Source organism: Callospermophilus lateralis, chromosome 3 (genome assembly GCF_048772815.1).
Source record: "Callospermophilus lateralis isolate mCalLat2 chromosome 3, mCalLat2.hap1, whole genome shotgun sequence".
In the NCBI taxonomy this organism is placed as follows: Eukaryota; Metazoa; Chordata; class Mammalia; order Rodentia; family Sciuridae; genus Callospermophilus; species Callospermophilus lateralis.
Window position 1 is genome coordinate 189109168 of NC_135307.1, and position 19060 is coordinate 189128227.

The following is a 19060-nucleotide window of genomic DNA, read 5'->3' on the forward strand; positions in this document are numbered from 1 at the left end:
TACTAGTCTGCCATTCCAGCCTGAGCATCCATCAATCAGCAGATGTTCAACAATAAATAGGAGGGGGAGTACTTTCACTTAGTCACTCAACACACACGAGTGCCTTCTTTGTGTCAGAAATATGAATTCCACATTCCAACATGAGTAGAACAGAGTACACCATGGACGCTTTCACACTAGTGGAAAGATCAACAATTAAAAAAAGAAAAAGAAACAAGCAAACCATTCCAAGGTAGGAAAAAGAATGTGAGTAAAATAAAGAAAGTTTTGAAATAGGACATGGAGAAAAGAGGAGAATGTCAGCTAAATTTGGTGGGGCAGAGACAGGAAAGAGATTACCTAAAAGTGCAGGTAAATTTTTTCTCCTTTTGCATGATGCCAAACAATTCTAAGGTCATCTGCAGCTGGCTTCAGGCAGCATTCAAACCTGCTATCTCACTACTGGGAAGTGTTGGGTGAAGAGACGGGAAACCTGTTCTAGCTATGGGGTATCAGCTTCTGCATTTTGAGGCAGCTAGCTTTTTTGAATGTTGGTTATTTTTCCTCTAATAAAGGTGCAGTGCCGTCGTCAGTGTAGAGGCTGCACCTGTTGGAAAACAGGCATCTTCTACAAACCCTTTTCTCCAATGTGGCCCATCCTAGGAATCACTCTCGGCCCACCCCTGGCGGCAGCGGATGTATTTTTCTATTTCAAATTATACCTAAATGGACTGTGTTTAAGCGTGTGCTGACTCACATATCAAGGGACTATCCCCCCAAGTAATGGCTGCTGCCGAAATAAGAGCACAAGAGGGACACTGCACGGCTAAGTCCTCTACCCACTTTCTCAAGCCGTCGAAAGTCAGGCCAATGGAAGTCAAGCTGACAAAAGTCACTTGCCCCTCAAATAGGAGGTGCTGAGAGTGAAAATGGAAAGTCTCGTTTATAAGGAGTACAAATTGCTTTCTTAGATAACTGTCTGTCCTCCCCCCATGCCCACGCAAGCATCTGGTTTATTATCATCCTACAGATAGAACCTGTCCGTGTGAGAACAGCTGTGGGTTCACGTAAAAGCCCTGTATTGGACTTCCGTTGAGAAGATATGAGATGAGGTTGATGTTTTGTTTTGTTTTGTGGCACAAGGGTTTGAACCCAGGGCCTTGCATGTGTTGAGTGAATGCTCTAAGGAATGAGTTTCAGGGTGCTGAATGATACCCACGGAGTGGGGAACAGCAGTGATATGATCTACAATGAAGAGCCTCTCTGGATCCTTCAGCCTGTCTTGGTTCAGTTAGTAAGAGGCTAAAATTAACAATATAATGTCTCTCTTCCCCCAAAAGAGGAAGAAAAAATGGGTAAATGGAAATTTTTAAACCTCATGTACTAGGCTTAAATCCCTTTCTTAGAAAACATCGCAGAAGGCAATGAAAATCTAGGTTTTATACTTGAATGTTTTTATTTTAATTTTCCCCAAAGTCTCTGATAATTTCCCAGTTAATACCTGGATCATTCTAGGAATCTCATTTCAACCATATACTTCAGCAATACGAAATTTTAAAGTAAAAATGCTACTGCACGGAGACAGTCTATACTAAGGAAGTGACTGAAAAGTTAAGCAAAATGTTATGCACAAGACAAAAAAACTAAAACACCCCCCAGTATTATTTGTAAAAGAAAAGTTGAGAAGCCTGAAAGACCCTCAAGGAGAGCTTTCCTGAGGGTTACGGTGCACCATGCGTCCGACCCCATCAACAAGGCAGGCCAAGAGGCAGAGGTTGACCCGTGGATGCAGTCACACAGAACAGAATAGAATGACCTCTTTGGGGTAGAAACCACTTCCACCTGCCTGCCCAGATTTATATCCATGCCTTCACCTAAGGGGAATGTGGAATGAAACTTTTCAAACTGTTAATAGCACTTGTTTTTTCCATAATGGCATGAGGGATGTACTTTCCCACTTTTTATTTATCAATATCGTCTCTTTTCTGTAAAAGGGGTAGTGTAGTGAACCCTCTTAAGCAGAGGAAAATGCTCCAGTCTAGGTAATTCCCCGCCTCCTCCACTAGGCGGCGCTGTGAGGCCGAAAAATCCCGGAGCTCCAGAAACTGCGCGGGAGTGGAGGTGGGGTGGGGTGGGGGGTCCTGGTCACAGTGGCTCCAATAGGGGCTTGTTTTTTGGCTCACGAATACCCAGAGCCATCGGTGTGGACTGTGCGTGGCAAGTCCTTGTTCACGAATAACACTGACTCTTAAAGTACGCTTATGGCCGATGTGAAGCCATCTCCAGAGGAAACTCGATCGGATAGAGATTTTGTGCCAAATGGGCAGCTGGGGAACCACCTTCATAATCGGCATTTCCTACGGTGGCTCCATTTGTGTTTCGTCCCTGTTGTCGCCATGGGTTTGAAAGATGCAGATGCACTTTTATCAGTTGATGTGACTTGGATAGGCACAGTGGGGAAAATAAAAGTAAGCACTTCCTACGTTGGTATGCGTTTATTGACGCTCCTTAGGTGGCTGAGAGCTTTGTATTAAAAAAGAAAGAGAGAGAGAGAGAGAGAGAGAGAGAGAGAGAGAGAAACTTCAGTCTGTTTAGGAAATGTTCAGATTCCGCCAAACGCTTTTAGCCTCGGGTCCTAGTGTCCCTCCTGCTTGCTAATCTGCCTTCCTTTAAAGACAAGCTGGAGGAGGAGTTCTAGCTTGGGGAATTGACCAGGCCATTTTTTTCTTGCTGTGTCTGTGACAGTGCTCTGGGGAGGAGTGAAGTGTAGCCTTAGGGACCGCTGGACGCCTGGCAGGTTCAACCCTGGACATCCGATGGGGAGGGAGGAAACAGATCCCTCTTTCCTTTCAACCCAGGCAGCATGTGGCTCCAATTTCCAACCGATGGGAAGGAGTGAAGCGAAGGTGGGATGGGACCGACTTCTGCTTTGCAGACACGTATTCCCATGTGGGTCTCCTGTTAGTGTCTGCTCGAGGCATTGCCCTCCTCGGGGTGAAGGTTCCAAGCGAAGCGGGTGCATAGCAGAAATCCAGCGAGGTGCCTCCCGAGCGCTCCAGACAGGAGCTTCAGCCCGGATCCGGCCTTGCCCTGGGTTTGCACGGTGCTGGCCAAGGCCCGGCCTACCTAGCTAGGTGCAGTGGACGATGCACAGCACCGTTCCTCAGGGCTTCATTAGAGCCATCAACTTATGATAAGGCAGCCTTGTCTTTCAGCATGACAAGTTGTGATCACTGAACCGGTGTTCCTGTCTGTCTGCTCTTTGAAACCAACAGAAAGAAAAAGAAAACACATAAGATTCTTAGAGAAGAAATACACACCAACACCACAACTCCTGCCTTCTTAAAAGGAGCTTCTAGGTGTTTCTTTAAGACCGTTTCTGCTTCATGTGAGTTTGGTTTGCTGAGAAGGATTATCTGAGGACCGGATGAGAGTCGCAAAGACAAATTATTTGCCGTCAAGGGGACAAATAACACTGTCAAGGTGCTGCCTGGGATCGGCAGCAGGAAGGCTAGGTCCTCCTTCCAACTGGGTTTAGCTTGGCCTTCTGGATGTTCCTAGATTTTTAAAATTAGTCATGCACATTCTGTTTTGATTTTAATTTTAGTAGGTAGGACATTCACTTGGATCAAACCAAGAAGTTAGGAAGCACGATCCTTGTCCATGAACACTTCTCCAATAGATAATCAGTTTATATTTTTTAAATGTGTCTTTCTAGGATTTCTCTGAGCATAAATAAGGAAATAAACCACAAATTCTTATTTCTTCTTTTTACACAAATGATAATATAATGTGCACTCCATTCTCGTCTATGCTTTTTTTTTGTTTTCCAGTTAACAATCTTTCTATATCGGCGCTTAAAGAACTTCCTCATTTGTGACATCTGATATCTCACACATGTGAATTTAGGTTTAGAATCAACTCTTAGCAGTGGGACTGCTGGGTAGAAGAACACATCCTCTTTAAAAATTTGGCAGGCAATGACAAGCTGCCTTCCATCAGGACTGAATTAATTCGTACTCTTTCCACGGCCCCAGGGTGTTCTTCACCCCACCTGCCCAATGCCCAATGCGTCTCTGTGTAAACATTTGATCTTTTCGACTTTTCCATCTTTCTTCTTATGACTTTTAGATTCTGAGTCATAGCTACAAAAACCTTCTCAATTCAAAATTATAAGACTCTCCCCATGTTTTCTTGTAGTATGTTCATTCGTTTGGATTTTGTCCTGGTGACACCAAGTTAATTTTTTCCCCCAGATGGCTGCTCTGCTGTCCCTACATTTTTACTAAGAAGTCCTTCCATTTGAAGCCTTCGAGGTGCCATCTCTATTGCTTACTAAATCCCCATGTGATTCTGGGTAACATAGATTGCGAGGTTCATGGTAACAACGTGGAAAGGTATATAGCAGGGAAAAGGTACGGAAGCCAGGAATTTAATGTAGGAAAGTCCCTGGCAAGAAGATAATGGGCAAATAAGTACCGGAGAGAAGGGAAATGAGCTCAGCACAGATCAGGTCTCACCAGCTTCTTACCTCTGAGCCTGGGCTCTCATCCCAGCTCTGCTCTACAACCTCAGGCAAGAAGTTATTCTTTTCATTCATCAGGAACTAAATGGGGCAGACAGAGTGGCACATGCCTATAATCCCAGTGGCTCAGGAGGCTGAGGCATGAGGATTTCGAATTCAAAGCCAGCCTCAGTGGTTAGCAAAGCCCTAAGCAACTCAATGAGTCCCTGTCTCTAAATAAAATATAAAAAAAGGGCTGGGGATGTGGCTCAGTGGGTTCATTCCCTGGTACCAAAAAAAGAAAAAAAGAAGAAGAACTAAATGGGCCAGTCACGGTGGTGATGCCTGTAATCCCAGCAACTTCAGGAGACTGAGGCAGAGGATTGAAAGTTCTAGGCCAACCTCAGCAACTTACCTGTAAGCAACTCAGTGAGACCCTGTCTCTAAATAGAAAATAAGAAGAGCTGAGGTTGTGGCTCAATGGTAAAGCACTCCTGGGTTCAATCCCAGTACCCCAAAACAAACAAAAAACTAAATACTGAATGGGATCCTTCTTACCTCGCTTAGCATTGAGCCCAATGTAAAGATAGTTTGGTCATTTTTATTGGACATTTTCCCCTCTCATTTCACATTCCTCAAACGTAGCTGGCCCATCACATGGTCGCAGGTTAATTTTGCGTGTTGACACCTCATGCTAAATCATTACCCACTCCAGACCCGGACTCCTGGAGCTGTCACTGCTCCAGCACTGTCCCGTGAAGGTTCTTTTTAACTCTGTCATCTCAGCATTATTGTAGATTCCCATGCCGTTGTGAGGAGGGCAGAGAGAGCCCTTAGTCCACGGCCGCCCAGTGGTAACGTCCTGCAGACCCGTGGTGCTGCATCCTGACCAGCTCATTGAGGTGGACACTCATTGCCCACACCACCAGGGGCTTCTGCAGGCCTGCTGTCCACACACCCACTCCCCTCCAACCTCCGCCCTCTTCCTGAGCCCCAGCAACCCCCAGCACACATGTCCCCCATTCCCAGAGTCCCGCTCTTCCATGGAGGTATATAAATAGAACGTACTCCTTCAAGAGGCATTTTTTTTTTTCCGTCAGCATAATTCTCCAGGACTGGTGCAGGTCATTGAGTTCATCAGTAGATATTGTTCCCTTCTTCCTGTTCTATTGCTGAGTGGTATTCCATGCTAGGACGGCCCAGTTAGTATAAACTTCATCCACTGAGACGCATTTGGTTGTTCCCATGTGGGGCCTATTGCAGACAGAGCTGTTATAAACATTAAAGAAGTGGTTTTGTGTGAATATAACTTTCCATTTTTCTAGGAGAAATGCCCAGAGTGCAATTGCTGGCTTTCTTGTTGTTGCATGGTTAGCTTTAGAGAGAGAGAGAGAGAGAGAGACTGTTGAAATCACTTCTGCCCTGGCTGTATCACTCACTTTCCTACCAACAATCTTCAGGTAATCTAGTTTCTCTGCATGATTATCAGCCTTCAGTATTGCTGTTATTCTTTACTTTAGTCATTCTAAAAGAGTGTAGTGACCTCTGGTTTGGTTTTATTTTGCATTTCCCTAGTGAAGCCGGAAAGCATGTCCCAGGCACTTGTTTGCCATCTGTATACATCCCCTGCCCTGAAACGTCTCTTCCTGTCACTTGCCTGTTTTCTGACTGGATTTTTGTTTCTTGTTCTCTGTTGAGTTTTAAGAGTTCTTTACGTACTCCATGTGCGAGTGCCTTGCCAGAGAGATGGTTTGCAAATATTCCCTTCCACCCTCCAGATTGTCTTTTCCTTTGTTTAACAGGATATTTCACAGCACAGAATCTTGATTTTGATGAAATCCAACTCATGAATTCCCCCCCCCCTTTTTAAGGGTTGTACTTTCAGCAGAATATCTAAAACCTCTTTGCCTGACCATAGAATCCCAGAAAACCTATTTTTTCCTAAAGTTTTATATTTTTCCTTGTTCATTGAAGTCGGTGGTCCGTTTTGAGCTAGTTTTTGCACAGGTGTGAACTGGGTTGAGGTTCTTCCTTTCCCTCCGTGGGTGTCTCTAGCACCATCTGTGGAGAAGAGCCTTTCCTTGTTGATTTTATGATGCTGTCAAAAATCAGTTGGGTGTACTTGTGTGGGTCTCCTCCTGGGTTCTCTGTTCTGTGGGATTGCTCTAAGTGCTAGGTGTTTCCTCTTACTACAGCACTCCTGTCCTCTACTTAGAGAGAACAGGTCTGGGAGAGGATTTGGAGGAGCCAGCACCCATTGGTGTTTCTAGGTTGCCAGCTTCTTCCACCCCAAGCCCAGGATATATAAAGACGTAAGGGGACCCAGGGACTCACCCTGTGCTGCTCCTGAGGTCCCCAGCTGGCCAGCCTTCTCCTCCACACCTTTCAGAGTTCTTCTGTTTGTTTTTAAATAATTTCTGGCGTCTTTTATTGTCCCTTGTGGGAGGAGCAGGAGAAGGTGGCTACCCTCCACCAGAAGGCGATCAGTGGAAGTCTGGAAGTCCAGGAAAACTGCCTCAAAATAAGGGCTCAAGTTCAAGCTGAGAATTTCTATTTGAAAGGCCCCAAAACTCTCACCCAGGAAAATCCCAAGGCGGAGCAGCTGCTGGCACTGCAGCAAGTTCTCCGTCCCTTTGCCTTGGTTTTCCCTGAGCAGGCCTCCCACCTGGGCCGCTGCTGCACTTACTGGTTTATCTGTATTTCAATCTGGTTTGGTTTCCTCCCTTACTAGAATTTCAGCTCCTGAGCCCAGGAATGTGTCAGCCCCATCCCAGTGCCTAGACCAAATGGGCAGATATTGGATAAACAGCTCCTTTGCTCCTTCCTGGTACCATCACAGATTCGCTTGCTGTGATTCCAAAGTCCACCCCGTCTATGTCAAAATGTCACCCTTGCATACATATTGACATGCCTCCCAGTTCCTTCTGGAACCAAGCCCTGGTCTGACCCATGGCGGGAGGTCCTTGCCCTTTCCCTCTTGTCCCACAGGCCTGGGGGCTCTAGGAGGATGGATGAGGGAGGAGGCCCACATCTTCCTGCCTTGCCCGTGCTCTCCCCAAGCTGTTGGGCCTTGCTTTGTGGTGCTCACCCACGTGGGGTCTGTGAGGCACAGGTGATCCCACTCAAACTACCCTGTGCCACACACTCCTGGGCCCAGACTTCTCCCCAAGCAGGCACCCAGCGCTTCCTCAGTCCGACTCCCAGTTGTCCTTCCAGACACCTTGCCTTCACACCCCGTAGCTCAGCTGCCCTGAAGAACCTGCCCTGAAGCCCCCCAGACCTCCAAGCCATGCCTGCCTGTATTTCCCACCTTTGCCTCACGCCCCTCTCTCCACCCCATCTGCACCGCACACCGCCACCCCCCACCCCCCACCCCCGCACGACCACACTGCCCTGGGCTCCAAGGCCCAGGAGGGTGCTGTCTTCAAACTTTCCTCGTCCGTCATCTGGTTCAGTCATTCCCAGACTTGGTGCACACTGACATGGTCCCCGTGGTTGACTCCAAAGCCTGGATCCTTTTTCCCTCTTGGAACCAAGAGCAAAACAGAGCAGCGATTAGGCAATGAGGGAGACTTTTATTCTTGGCCAAGAATAGAATTGGGAGATAAATTCACAGGTGGACTTCCCACCCCCAGGGGCCTGGCTTGTAGGTACAGGGTCGAAGAGATGGGAGGAAGGCTAATAAAGAGGAGGAACTGTAGGCACCTAAAAGGGAAGAACGTCAGACTCATCTCTATAAATCTCTCAGGGATCCAAACAGTGCTGGTGATTAAAAAGTCATAATAGCTAACATCTACAGAGTGCCTACTGTATGCCACCCATTATTCTAAGCCCTTGATGTGGATTATCCCATTTATGAGACCAGCACCCTTGACAGTCAGGTGCTACTCATTTCCCCACTTTTACAAATGAGCAAAGGAGACACGTGTCAGGACACTTGCTAGGGGCGCACGGGTCTGAATGGAGGAACTGGAAGTCGAATCTGAGCCAGCTGGACGCAGGGCCCTGCTGAGGCTATGTGGTCTCTGCAAAGCTCATACAGGGTCAGTGTCCCACACGGGTGATGAATGAGGATGCACAAAGGAATGGGTGGAAATGAGGCGTCGCTCCCAAGAGACACCCTAATTAGGCCCAGTGGGGAGCTTCTCAGTCCAGATTTATTTCTTGTCCCACTTTTCATAATGGCTCATTTTCAAAACACCTGTTTAATTATACATGATATTTTTATTTAAAACTTAACCTTAACTCAGCTTGACTTAAGCAAACACATTCACACTACCAGAGGTTTAAGGCTACAAATATTTTTCTCATGCCCATTGTCTTAGTGTAGGCTGCCATCAAAGTACCATACCTCATGAGTAATAGAAACGGATTTCTGCCACCCCGCAGGCTGGAGGTCTGAGAGCAGGGTGCAGCTTGGTCAGTCTCTGGTGAGGCCCTCCCTCAGCTCGCAGATTGCCTGCCGAACTCTCCTCATATCCTTGAGAGGCAGAAAGAGAAGTAGAGAGGTCTCTGGGGTGTAAGGACCCTAAGGACCCTAATCTTATTCATGAGGGCTCCACTTCTTAATATGGATCATCCTCCAGAAACCCCACCTCTTAATGCCATCACAGTGGGGGTTAGGATTTCAACATGCAAAGTTTGAAGCGACACAAACTTTCAGTCCATAACATGCATTTGAAGAGTAACCTCATGTGTACATGTACCACCAAAATAAAACGAGGCCCACCGGCCCTCAACAACCCTTGACAGAAGTTTCAACATCCTTCTGATCAACCGTCCAACAAGTTGGGTCCTAATTATGGCTTGTAATTATAAAAAGTCTAACTCCTATTAGAACCTGTTTTGTAAAAGCACCTCTCCCCGAAAGCAAAAAAGCTTCTTACGTGGAATTAACCAGAAAACTTAATGAGACGGTCAAGGCCGTAGTTTATATTTGCTTATAGTTTACGAAGCTCCAACTCTTTATGAGGCATTTCACAAGAAGTAATAAGTCCATCTCCATTTAGGACACATCTCGGAGCTGTGTCCTAAAATAGACACACCATGATCATCTTAAAAATATTCACAGAAATAAATGTGGCTTTATGTACCATCCCTCTGAAGCCCTCTTTTAACGCAGAGGGGGACAGTGGATGGCAACAGGCTGGTCTAGTAGGTAGCTGAGTGCCACATGGGCGCAGAGGGGGACAGTGGATGGCAACTCAGAAGGGAGACAGATTGCTATGGGCAGCTCTACCCTCAGGGCTTCAGTGGGAGGGAGCCGGAGCCATGGCTGAAGGATGGATGCGCTCCCAGGGCCCAGGTGTGGGGAGCCAGGGAAGCTGGTGGAGAAGCATGGTGTTGGAAGGCTAGGGAACGCCTTGCCTCCAGCCACAGGGATTTTGTGTCAGGAACTTTACAAATTACATGGCGTTCTCATGTTGACATTTTAGCTTTTATCCAATACTTCTAGGCTAAGCATTGTGGGAAGGAGTTTACATGCATTATTTCTCATGAAAACTCAGAACAAATTAAATGAAGTAGGATTTATTATCAGTCCCATGTGAGATAAGGAGACTGTGTCCCAGAGAGGCTGAGACTCTGGCTGCATGAGGTCTCTTAACTTGCAGGAAGTGGGGCCAGGTGATGAGTCCACCCGGGTCCTGGTGCTTCTGTGAACTTCTTGGTCCTGCTGTGAAGAGCTCAGACATGGCACCTGTCCTCAGAGAGCTCCCAGTCCAGCCGGGAGTGCTGACAAATGGGTGACTGTGGCTCAGCATGCTGGGTCCTGATGAGAGGGAAATGACCAGAACATGCGGGGGTAACATGCTGAGGGGTAGCGGGGTGGCACTCTCATTTCCAAAATGACTTGATCAACCCCAGTCCCTGGGGAAAAAAGCAAAGCACTGATCATTGACAGTTTTCATTCATCCGTTTATAAATAATGTCAGTAGCTGGGTCACTATGAACAACAGCAGAGCAGAAGCTATCGGCCAAGGTGGAGTGACAGGAACTGGCCTCACCCTCCTGCCTGAAACAGATGAAACCTGAATCCAACGACAGCTTCCAAGACACTGGATATCAAGCCCCAGGCATCAGTGATCTCTGGGAAACGGGGAACCAGACGTGTGCCATGACCACCCCTTCTCACTGCCAGAGGCGCCCAGCCCCTGAGACCAAGCTCTTGGTAGCGCCTGGGATGACGCTCACAGGAGGAAGCTAACACAGGTGCAAAAGCCCCAAGTGGAAGTCCTCTCTCCACTCTTGTGCAGGGCCAGGCCAGGGAGCCACGTTCCTTACGAGACCCGATTCAGAGTCCTCCGGGTAAGCCATCCTCCTCCGGGAAATGCCCTCTCCACACCCCGTGGGGCGTTGGTCCTGCCTGACAGATCTGAAAGGCAAGGACTGAAAGAATCAGCTCTTTTCAAGTATTTTTAATTATATCTAGCACAAAGCCCAAGATGTTTATAGAAATAACAACAGTATTCAGAGCCTGGTCAGGGGAGATGCTCATTGTCTGGAACCCGCCAAAAAACATCAGGGAAGCAGGAAAATGTCTTGTGAGGTGAGAAAAAGTCAGCGGAAACCCACCAAGAACTGCTCAGGTGTTAGAACTGGAAGAAAAGGAGAAATGAGTTCTATGTGTTTAAAAACGTTGAGTAGAGACACAGAAGATATATTTTAAAAATCAAAATCAGACTTCTAGAGATGAAAGCTACAGAGTGTGGAGTGCAAATCCACAGATGAGACTCACAGCAGAGGGGAGAACGCAGATTAGAGGAGTTGGAGACGCGGCTGTGGGCACTGTCCACAAGCAAACAGGGGAGAAAAATTCCAAGAGGAAAGAGATCAATGAGCTGGACAGTGACTCCACGGAGACGAGAATATGCGCACTTGGAGTCCCTAAAGGAGAGGGGAAAGGAGAAGACAGGATATCTGAATGGAATGGTAAAAGCTGACGGTTGCTAGTTTCATTAGCATCATTCGTCCATTTCTAATTACTGAGCATCTGCCAGGTACAGGAGAAATACAGGGGAGAAAAGGACAAAACTCCCACCTTCATCTGTTTTTCTACTCTGGAAAAAAAAAAAAAAACCCAAAACCAAAATAAGCAGGTGAATATTTTATACAGTACAGCCGCTGCACCTTCCAGCTGTGACAACCAACATCTCCAACACTGCCACATGTCCCCTGGAGGAGGGGAACCAGTGACCCATTAGAAGTGAACTTTGCCAGGAGAAGAAAAATAAGACAGTGAGCACCAACAGAGCATCTGGGAAGGAGCTGTGGCTATTTAAGGTAGAAGGTGAGGAGAGTCCTCAAGAAAAACGTGACATTTGGGAAGGACTTGAAGGACGTGAGGTGGAGTGCTCAGATGCAGGGCAGGCGGAAACTCAGATGCAAAGGCACTGAGGCAGGAGCCTGTTTGTAGTGTTTGAAGAGCTGCAAGAAGGCTGAGGCCATCTCAGTAGAGTGACCAAGGAAGAACATAGGCCAGCAAAGGTGTGGATGGGAATGAATGGGGACCACTCCCTAGGGATGAGCAGGGTCCTGTAGTCACAAGGGGTAAAGAGTGCTGGACAGGCAGGACCATAGTCACCAATTGTACCTGCTAGGAGTGTGGCCTTGGACCTCTTTGGGCCCCAGTTTCCTCATCTGTGAAATGCTCTTCACAGTCTCTGCAGAGATTAAAGGACGTAGCAGATTCCAGAAGGCACCTGATAATTGAGACTCTGCAATGCTTCATAAAGAAGTAAGCACTGTTCAAGAAATACAGGCAATGGGGTGTACGCAATTCTAAGTGCTGTACTTCTTGGGAGACTTAAGCTTTGAAAGATCTTCTGAGAATTTATGGATTTAGTATATACTTATATACACTCTTCATGAGGATCTCAGCTTTCCAGCATAACATTGAAGATGACTGCTTTGCTACTTAAATTTTGCTACGTTGACATGCAGGGGAAGATGGATGGTAATATTTCAGATGTCCAGTTCCAGCAGTCCTGAGTCAGAATTCTCACATTCTCCTCTCAGACAAGTTGTCGAACCTCTCTGAGCTTCACGTCGTTGTTGGAAAAACTGTAAATTGTAACATTTATCTCAGAAAATTGTTGTAAAGGTTAAATAGCTTATGTTTAATGCATTTTTTGTACCGTGGCTTGCATTTTGTACAGTGGATGTTGTGAATGCAAAATATTTGACAGTACATGTTATTCTATGATATATAATAATATATTAAGATTAGATAATCATATTTGAATCATATTAGCTCAGAAACTAGAGGACACATGCAGTGCTTCGTAATTTGAAATCGCTTTGAATTTAATTGTTTTTGCTGTTGGGTAGTCAACCCTATCATCTTACATGGAGTTTCCAGAATCTTCCAGGAAGTACAACACTGGGATACTGGGCAGAGCTGCCCCACTGTGCTCTCCACCGTTGGAGGAAGTAGTCAACATAGACAGAGATGCCAGGTCTTCCATGGGCTTTTCACCTCACCCACTGAGCACTGTTAGAAGTCCCCACGCAGAAACAAAGGGCTTCCCTTCCATTCTCCTTGAAATTAGGGAACCAGCAGCAATGGGGGCGGGGCATGGCTTGGGGAGGCCAGAAGCTCAAGGCCTTGGGATGAAGGATAGGACTGCACAGGGGTGGAAGGGAGAGGATGCTCAGGCCAGCTAAGAGTGGAGTTGGCCTCCCTCATTCCACCCACCTGCTGACCAAGTTCCACTGCATGACCACAGCCCCCAGGGAGGCCCCGCCTGCCCTGGACATCTTTGAGGTATCACTGCCACCCCTACTAGTGCACCAGACAGATAATCAGATGCAGACACACACCAGTAGGAAATCTTCCTAGTGAAATCTTACGATATTTTTTGCAAGAGTATTTATCGAGTTATAAAATTTGCATGTCTCTGGACGCAGAAATTTCACTTTGGGCCATTTGTTCAAAGAAAAGATACACAGGAGGGATTAAAACTGAAAGTGAAAGATGCCGATAGTAGCGGCCTCTGATACCCCAGATGTGAAACTGTGAATCCTGAAAATGCCCAGCAATAAGGCTACCGTGCAACCAAACCAGGGAATGAAAACCACAGGAGGCGCACAGGAAGGAGGCGATGGGGGCTGGGGCTATAGCTCAGTTGGTAGAGTGCTTGCCTCACCTGCACAAGGCCATGGGTTCAATCCCCAGCACCACAAAAAAAAAAAAAAAAGAAGAAGAAGCAAGAAAGAAAGGATGCAATAGCCTCTGCTCTGTTATTACACAAGCAAGTTGATACTGAGAGCCCCCGTCATTTATGCAAAATTTCCATTTCTTCCATTTGATTATTCAGAAGTCAAATAGTACATATTAATAAAATGACTTCTCTGGGCCCTGCTGCCTTCAATACCTGAGAAATCCCTGTCTCTGTTGCACCTCCCTTTTGGCATGATATGGTGGATGGGGCGGTGCTGATCTTGTAAGCAATGATGCCAACAGCAAAGGTGGAGAAGGCAGAAGACAGTGAGCAAAGGAGAGCTTAAGATGGCTATTTAGGAGTGGACTCCCAGAAAGGAGACAAACTTAAGACTTGAAGGATGAACGTGAATTACTGACAGGCACTCAGAGGGACAGAATGTTCCAGACAAAGAGCCGTGAAGTTGGAAATTGCTTGTAGTATTGTGTTAGGGTTCTCTAGAGGAACAGAATTAACAGGAAGTATGATTATTTAAAAAAAATTATTAGATTGGCCTACATTCCAGAAGCTGGAGAGTCCACAATGGCCATCTGCAGGCCGGAGACAGGGAGGAACCAGTAGCGGTGCAGTCCAAGAGGCTAAAGTCTCAGACAAGAAGAATCAACAGTGCTATCTTAGTCCTAGACTGAAGACTTCTAGAAAATCCCTGGCAGAGTCCGCTTTGGAAGAGTGAAGGAGCAAGTCTGATGTCCTCAAGTGATGACAGGAGCAATCAAGAACATGTTCAAGAAAAACTGAGCTTGCACCTGCTGCTGCTTCCTTGTTCTTCCAACTTTTTTCTCCATCCAAGCCACCTTCCTATTGGACAGTGCTGCCCACACTTAGGGAGGATCTCCACTTCAGTTTGCTATCCCACAGGCCAATCATTCCTAGACACACCCCCATCGACACGCCCAGAAGCCTTTTAATCTTCAGCATCTCTTAATCCAATCAAGTTGACAATTCAACTTAACCATGACAAGTATGTTTGAGAAACTCCAAGAGAATTCATTCAAAATAAATGGGGAGGGAAAAGCAGCAGCTAGTGAGGGGGGTGGGCTCTGGTGTGCGCCGTACCTTAAGATGTCCGAGAGGCTGTGTCAGAGTATGGGCCAACTCCCAGGCCAGGGGAGGCCACTGGAGCAGGGAAGGACTGGAGGATGGGGCCTGGGATGTGTGGAATGGATTGAGGCCACTCAGAGCGCAAGCAGACAGGGCTGGGGGCCTTGGCAATCATAAGGCAGAGAGATGACAGGGTCCTGCCCAGGGTTGGGGAGGTGCAAAGGGCCAAGGAAGTCAGGTTCAGAATGCATCCTACCTCCCTAGCAAGTCAGAGGAGAGAATTTATTTGCATGTCACATCCCTGGCACCGATAAACTCCCAGATCTGCAAAGCAGAACAGTTATTTTGAAATACTAGGGTTGGTTGTTTTTTTCTTTCCTTTGGTTGATATGATTCATTACTGCAAAGGTTGTGGGAAGTCAGACAGAGCCATCTCTGGGGCTGATGTACAAATCATTAGTCAAGGTGACCGGGAAGGTGGAAAACATTAGCATCTTACACAGTCTCTTTGCAGAACTGGGAGTAAAAGGTTTTTGTTGGAATGCACTATACACTGCTGTGTTTATTACCCTCTGGCACCAAGCAGTGTCCCTCCAACCAACTGCAAATGCTGAATATGTTGGGAAGAGGGGGAAGGGAAGGAAGAGAGACTCTCATAAGCTCCTGATTGTTCTGTATGCCCGTGGGCAGAAGAAGTATGGCTGGAATTGGGGGTAAGGGAGAAAAGGAATTGCTTTGAGAGTCCACATTCAACAAGTCACAGCTGTGAAAACTCTGTTTTCTCCTAGGACCTAGCTGATAGCAAGGAAACAGAAGGACAAGAGGTTGAAACTTTGAATTGCTCTGTCCCTGGGGACCCAGAAGGACTGGAGATTGCAAAGGACGACCCCCAGGCAACAAATACAACAGAGAGTAACAATTCCATCATGAGTTTCTTCAAAACTCTGGTGAGTAGTTTCCTTTCTTTCCCCATTTCTATTGCCCAAAAGTTGTGCTACTTGTAAGAACAATGCATCTTTGAATGCTGCTGTCCTGAATGGATGACCATCCTGGCACAGCTGGAACATGAGACAACCGGGAGAAAGTGCCTCCTGTGGGAACGTGTTCATCAGGCTTCCAGGGAGAGAGCCCTTGGAGTTGGGAGCCATGACATGGACACTAGGTACCCAGACCACGTGACATGAGCTGTCCTGAAATAGAATCCTATTGCAATTGAATGTCTTATGGTCATTGATCATAAACAATATCGGAAAATACTGCCTTGAGCTGTTGGCCTATTAAAGTAATTTTCTCACTCAAATGGCAAGTAAAACACTGCAGAAATTGCTGTCCATCTTGTGATATCTACCTTTCCCGATTTCATTAGATGGGGACACGGACCATGTCTTTGCTTTGCTTGCTCATTTCTGACCACCCCAGGGCAAAACCCTCTAGCTTGCCATATGCCAGACACTCAAAGAAGAGCTGAATGGCTTGATGCATACAAAAAAAAAAGAACAGCCACAAAAGTGTTTGGGCTATCTGCAGATATCAAGACTAGCTTCAAAAGATAAAATGAAAGAAAAAGTCAACAGAATGTGCCCCTAGCACCACAGGGTTGCCCTGCTAGTGGAATAATAGTGGAGTCTGTGGGAACTGGGCCTTCCAGGAGACAATTTTGATAGTGGTCAAACTTGTGGTAAATGAAAATAATCTGATGCATTTCATTATTAAATAATAATTTGGTGAGGTTTTTTATTACCCAGAGGTCCTTGGGTTTCTACTGAACTAAAAGTGCTTCTTATTTCTTGCTTTGCCAATGTGGTAAACTGGACCACTCTATAAACAGTGATGTAATTATGAAATAAAAATCACTCTAAAGAGCTATGATTTCTAACATTTGATTTTCTCAAACTTTTAAGGTGTCACCTAACAAAGCTGAAACAAAAAAAGATCCAGAAGATACGGTAGGTCCTTTGAAGTATGGGTTTGTGCACAGAATTGGATTTAGAGGGAGTCTGCTTATTTGTTTTCTGTATGATGTGCGTGTCCTTTATATGTTATATATATGTACAGACACATATATGGACATACATAGTTAGCAACTTAGTGCTGTTGGATTGTCTTTTAAATATATCATTTAGGTTAATGGTATTATAATGAAAATGTAGTGAGTAACTTAAATCATATTCCAATTTTGGTTAAATAATATCACAATAACCAATTTCTTTCTTCCTCCACATTTCTATTGGTGCATTAGAGTTGTACATAATGGCGGGAATAACTGATTTCTTATGTAGAATAAGAGCCGAATACTAAAAATTATACCATCATCTTAGTCTTTTTTGTTATGTATAGAGACCCAGGGAATATAGTTTAAAAAGACCCCATTAAAGTAGGAGAAAGATGCAGAGTTTTGTTTTTTGTGAAAAAAAAAAAAAGAAAGAAAAAGAAAATGTGTTCTTTGTTTCAAAAAAAAAATAAATCTCTACTGCAAAGACCATTTTGAAATAATATACTAGCCACGGGACATAGGCCAAGTGGAAAGCCATGTAGGTAGGAGTGGGGAGGCTGGAGTTTCCACTGTCTCTCTAGAAATTCAACCAGTTCTCCTCAAAATAAATGTGACTTGAGCCACTATTTTCTTGGAGGTGTTTTCCCATTGCACTTGACAGGACAGGTCACCTCTGGTGGAGCACATGGTTTAAATTTCATGAGGAACCTCGGGGGAAGGTTAACTTGGTAACAGATAACTGTCTTGTGTCCTTTGAAAGATACTGGGACGAAATAAATGGCTTAGCCCCCCTGCTACATCTGTTGCTTATATCCCGAGGAGCTAAGCCGTGACAAGGCGTGCGAGGTCTGGCCTCAGAAGACCTCTTAGAGCTCAGGTTTCGCAACTAGATACTGGTGTGATCCTGACCTGTCTGGATCAAGTCTCCACATCTGTAAAACTGGGACAGTAAAACTTTCTCCCAGCCCCCGGGGTCTGAGAGAGGGTGTGATAGGGCAGAGCTCTATTCAAATGTTGGTGACCCCTGCTTCCATGTCACATCCAAGCCAGGTTGGACGGCGTGATTACCTTTGATTTATACTCATTGAGTTCCTCCTTATCCCATTGAAAAGTAGATTTCCAAGGCATCGACTTGCATTTTCCTTAAAATTACTCATTTCCTACAAGGCAGCTAGGGTCAAGTTCAATGAAAGATTGGGTCAATTGTTTCTCTTTTGGTTCTGTGTTTTGCTTTGTTTGAAGTGACATAGTCAGAACAGTGGCCATAAACAATGGGGAATGTGGGTGTGTTGTGTGGCTCCCCAAGTGACCTGGGACACTCATTCTCTTCAGCTGCTCATGTACCAAGACCCTTCCGTGACCCAGATGTGCTCCCAACCAAACATGCCTGGCTGATCAGATCTCATGGTCTTGCCCGGAAGGCTGTGGGTCCCTGCTGCTCACCTGGGTCTCAGATGAGGGCCTTTCATCTAGGTTGTCCGTGACACCCACAATTAGACCTCTTTCCTAAAACCCTGTTCTCATACCTTGCCCTTTGGACATCTTTTTCTACTCTAGTTCTTGAATTTGTGCCTTTGAAAGGTGTGTGACCTTGTCCCATTTGGTTCCGGGTGATTCTCAGCACACTACGTACTCACAGAATCTCTCACACTGCTTGCAGCTGGAGTCAAACATGTCCAGTGGCTTCAGCAGGACTATTTTAGTCCTTCCCACGTGACAGTAGCATTTAGATACTTAACACTATTAAATAGACTATGTTATCTTTTTTAATTATTTACTTTTCATTTGATAGTTTACAGTCTAATTACCCTACTACTGTCTTTAGCAAATATGGACGGGGTGGAGAGCGGGTAGTTTAGTTTTGGTTGTAGGGTTTTTTTGAGATGTGTTAATCTGGGTCATTTAAATGGGTCACTCTGTTGAAAAGCAATGTGTGCCTGAAATTGTCTGTGAATATGCTCTTTACCAAAGCATCTTAAAAAGATAACATTCTCGTGTCGTATGGGTGGGAGATGGCAGTAACATGCCAGCAGCTAACTGTCACAGTGTATTCATGCACCTCAAAACAACAGAAAACTAGATTTTGTTTAAAAGCAAGATTCTAAGCTGCGACTGCTGTTGCCCACAAGGCTTCCAAAGCAGAAAGCGTCTGCGATGGGCAAGTGGGTCAGAAGACATCTGAGACCCAGGCGAAGGGCAGCAAGAAGAAGCACCTGGAGAGCCCCCGGCTGGGCCTCGCCTTTAGGAAATTGCTTAGACATAAGGTCTGTATCCCGTTAAACTAGCAGAAAGAAGAACCCTGGTCCTCACCGTGCCAGGCAC

The 19060-nt window shown here is 45.9% G+C and overlaps 1 protein-coding gene across 6 annotated transcripts in view; it reads left to right on the top strand.

The window, feature by feature from the left end:
- Bcas1 (brain enriched myelin associated protein 1) overlaps positions 1-19060 on the top strand; it is an 83561-nt gene that overhangs the window by 23774 nt on the left and 40727 nt on the right. For 5 of the 6 annotated variants that reach the window (XM_076849162.2, XM_076849164.2, XM_076849165.2 and 2 more), the window contains exons 4-5: positions 15534-15692; positions 16647-16691. In XM_076849162.2, the coding sequence (XP_076705277.2) occupies positions 15534-15692; positions 16647-16691 (204 nt within the window). Of the gene's footprint in view, positions 1-15533; positions 15693-16646; positions 16692-18867; positions 19003-19060 lie in introns of all 6 variants that reach the window. The other variant, XM_076849160.2, reaches the window with a different exon arrangement.